This window comes from Bombina bombina, chromosome 1, assembly GCF_027579735.1.
Source record: "Bombina bombina isolate aBomBom1 chromosome 1, aBomBom1.pri, whole genome shotgun sequence".
In the NCBI taxonomy this organism is placed as follows: domain Eukaryota; kingdom Metazoa; phylum Chordata; class Amphibia; order Anura; family Bombinatoridae; genus Bombina; species Bombina bombina.
The window spans coordinates 1,205,717,117-1,205,719,708 of NC_069499.1; the positions used below are offsets into that span (position 1 = coordinate 1,205,717,117).

At 39.6% G+C, this 2,592-nt stretch overlaps 1 protein-coding gene across 1 annotated transcript; it reads right to left on the bottom strand.

Annotated features, from left to right (window-relative positions):
* Window positions 1-314: 314 nt before the first annotated feature.
* LOC128642013 (ER membrane protein complex subunit 8-like) lies at window positions 315-1,822 on the bottom strand. The gene has a single exon (XM_053694650.1). It carries the CDS (start codon window positions 1,677-1,679, stop codon window positions 1,071-1,073), a length of 609 nt encoding a protein of 202 aa, XP_053550625.1. The 5' UTR covers window positions 1,680-1,822; the 3' UTR covers window positions 315-1,070.
* Window positions 1,823-2,592: the final 770 nt, after the last annotated feature.

Genomic DNA, 2,592 nt, shown 5'->3' on the forward strand with positions numbered 1-2,592 from the left:
TAAAGGGATAGTGTAGTCAAAATGAAACTTCCATGATTCAGATAGAGCATGCAATTTTAAGAAACTTTCTAATTTACTCCTTTTTTTTTTTTGGTGTTAGAAGTTGATTTTTTTTTTTAATTTGTCTATAAAAGTTTTTTTTTTTATACATTATACCCTAACAAAAATACAAAAACACATTAAAAGCTAACCGCAACTGGATATTTTAGATCTGAAATAATTTGTAACAAAAAAAAATGCACAAAAAGACTAGAGTCTAATTTTCTTGGTATGAGGCTTCTTGTAGGGTACAAAATGGTAGAACAAAACAAGAGTTATAATAATTTTTTAACAGCAATTGATCATACAAAAGATATAAACATCACAAGAGGTAAACAATAGTAAGGATAACACAAACTTTCTTGGGGACACTTTAAACAAAGCAGCAAATGTACTTGAACAGAACTTACACAAAATAGAATTCTGTTAAATTGTACTGGGAAAAAAGGCATTTGCAATATTTAATACCCTATTTCAATAAAAACATATCATCTTAACAAGTTTAGCCATTTTGTGTTCATCACAATGCAATCAAAGTTTTTCATTATGTAGTGATATAAAAAAGTTTTAAACCTCTCTCTGGGCCATATTGGTCTAAGCATGGTCAATGTGAATATTTAACCTATATAATTACATGAAAAGTAAAACTACAATTCAACAGTATTTCAATAATTATTTAGTCAGTGTTAAGACGTTTGATGCATTTTGAGAAAACTGATAATATCCTTAGAAATTCTTCTTGACATCATAGATAACAGAAGACAAAACATTAACTGAATGGTCAACCAGTGTGGAGTCGCCTGGGTATTTTACTGTTCTCTGTGCTGCAAATAGACATCAAAATGCTTCTTGCCTTAGTTTCTTACTAATAACAACAACCAAACACCTCAAAGAGGCTCCGTGGCCTTCTTTATAATGCATCATATTTCCATCTTTAGCTGCCTCGTCACGTCCCGTTAGAAATTCTCAACAGTTTTTACATTCAGAGGTGTTCTTGCATAGCATGAACCAAGCCAGAGATCACTTCATTCTTAGCATAGATGGAGGATGGATTTGTTGATATCTGGATTTGCCCAGTCATTACGCAGATCATCAAGATGGTTATCGAAATCCACAAGGGTCTCATAGGACCTGCTGTCCATAAGAGAAGCAGAAATCCTTTGAGCTTCACCCCAGTCTTCCCAAAAATCTTCATGCAGGGGTCTGATTTTCCATCGGTTATCGTGATGCTCATACACATGAATTGAAGGATGTATACAGTCAACAGAAAACGTAGTGTTGTCCATCATTATGAGAGCAGCGTCACCAAAGCCTTCTGCAATCCGAGATGCAATTTTCTCAGCTACCTGGTTTGGGCTTGCATCTTTCAAGCGTTCAGTGGCTTGATAATATCCAGCTATGACATAACCATTTTCTTTGCACCAGGAATCAATCAACGTTAATGCCACCTCGAGCATTGGTGCCAGTGCTACAATGCCATGAAAAAGAGGGATACAGTCCACAAAAAGGATTTCTTGCTGTGAATCTCTATGCTTTTGCTTTTCTGCCACCAATATCCCATTGACTGTACAGTATGGGTATTTTGCCCCATGAAGCATCATTTTGCAGTAAGCCTGCGTTGTCAATTTGAATATGGGCATTTTCTAGTTATGGTACTAGCCTTCATCCGCCTGCTCCCGGATCTCTAGCAGCTTGCTTGGTGCGCAGCCCACTTTGCCTCTAATTTACTCCTATTATACATTTTTCTTTGTTCTCGTATCTATATTTTAAAAAAGCTGGAATGTAAGCTGCAAAGCCGGCCCATTTTTGGCTCAGCACCTTGGTAGAACTTGCTGATTGGTGTCTAAATGTAGCCATCCAATCAGCAAGCGCTACCCAGGTGCTGAGCCACAAATGGGCCGGCTCCTACACTTACTTTCCAGCTTTTTTAAATAAAGATACCAAGAGAACAAAGAAAAAAATGATAATAGGAGTAAATTAGAAAGTTGCTTAACATTGCATGCTCTATCTCAGCGGTTCCCAACCTGTGGTACTTGTACCCCTGGGGGTACTTGGCAGACCAGTTGGGGGTACTCAAAAATATTGTTAGTAATGGCGGAAGATCCGGGGGGAGGGTCGGGGGGGCACTCTCAATGGGTCATCAACTAATAACCATCGTGGAACTGTGGAAGGAAGGAGCGTTCAGCCGGAAAGTGACAAGTAAAGTCCTGGCCTGGCATAGATGGGAGCCCCTGCACCTGAAATATGTGGACCGGGTGTGGATGACTCCGGTCCACATATTAATGATCACCCTGTCACCAGACAGCTTAGCCTCCTGCTTCACCCAACCCCTGTGCACAAAATGTTGACTGCGAGTGCGCAGTTAGAAACAGCACTGCAGCAGCATAGCTGCGTAGACATGTGTGGTAGAGCTGTGGAGGTTGCGAGTCACACAGGCGAGGTGGGTCTGCATCCCCAAATAAGTTATAGTCAGTGCTGGTAAGTAAAGTACTAATGCTAGTGCCTGCTTGAGTCAGATTGCTTCACTTCCAACTAAAAACGTCCATAGTGGCT

Bases quoted from the DNA above. Each gene is read 5' to 3' on its own strand.
- LOC128642013 (XM_053694650.1), bottom strand. From the start codon at position 1,679: ATGCCCATATTCAAATTGACAACGCAGGCTTACTGCAAAATGATGCTT.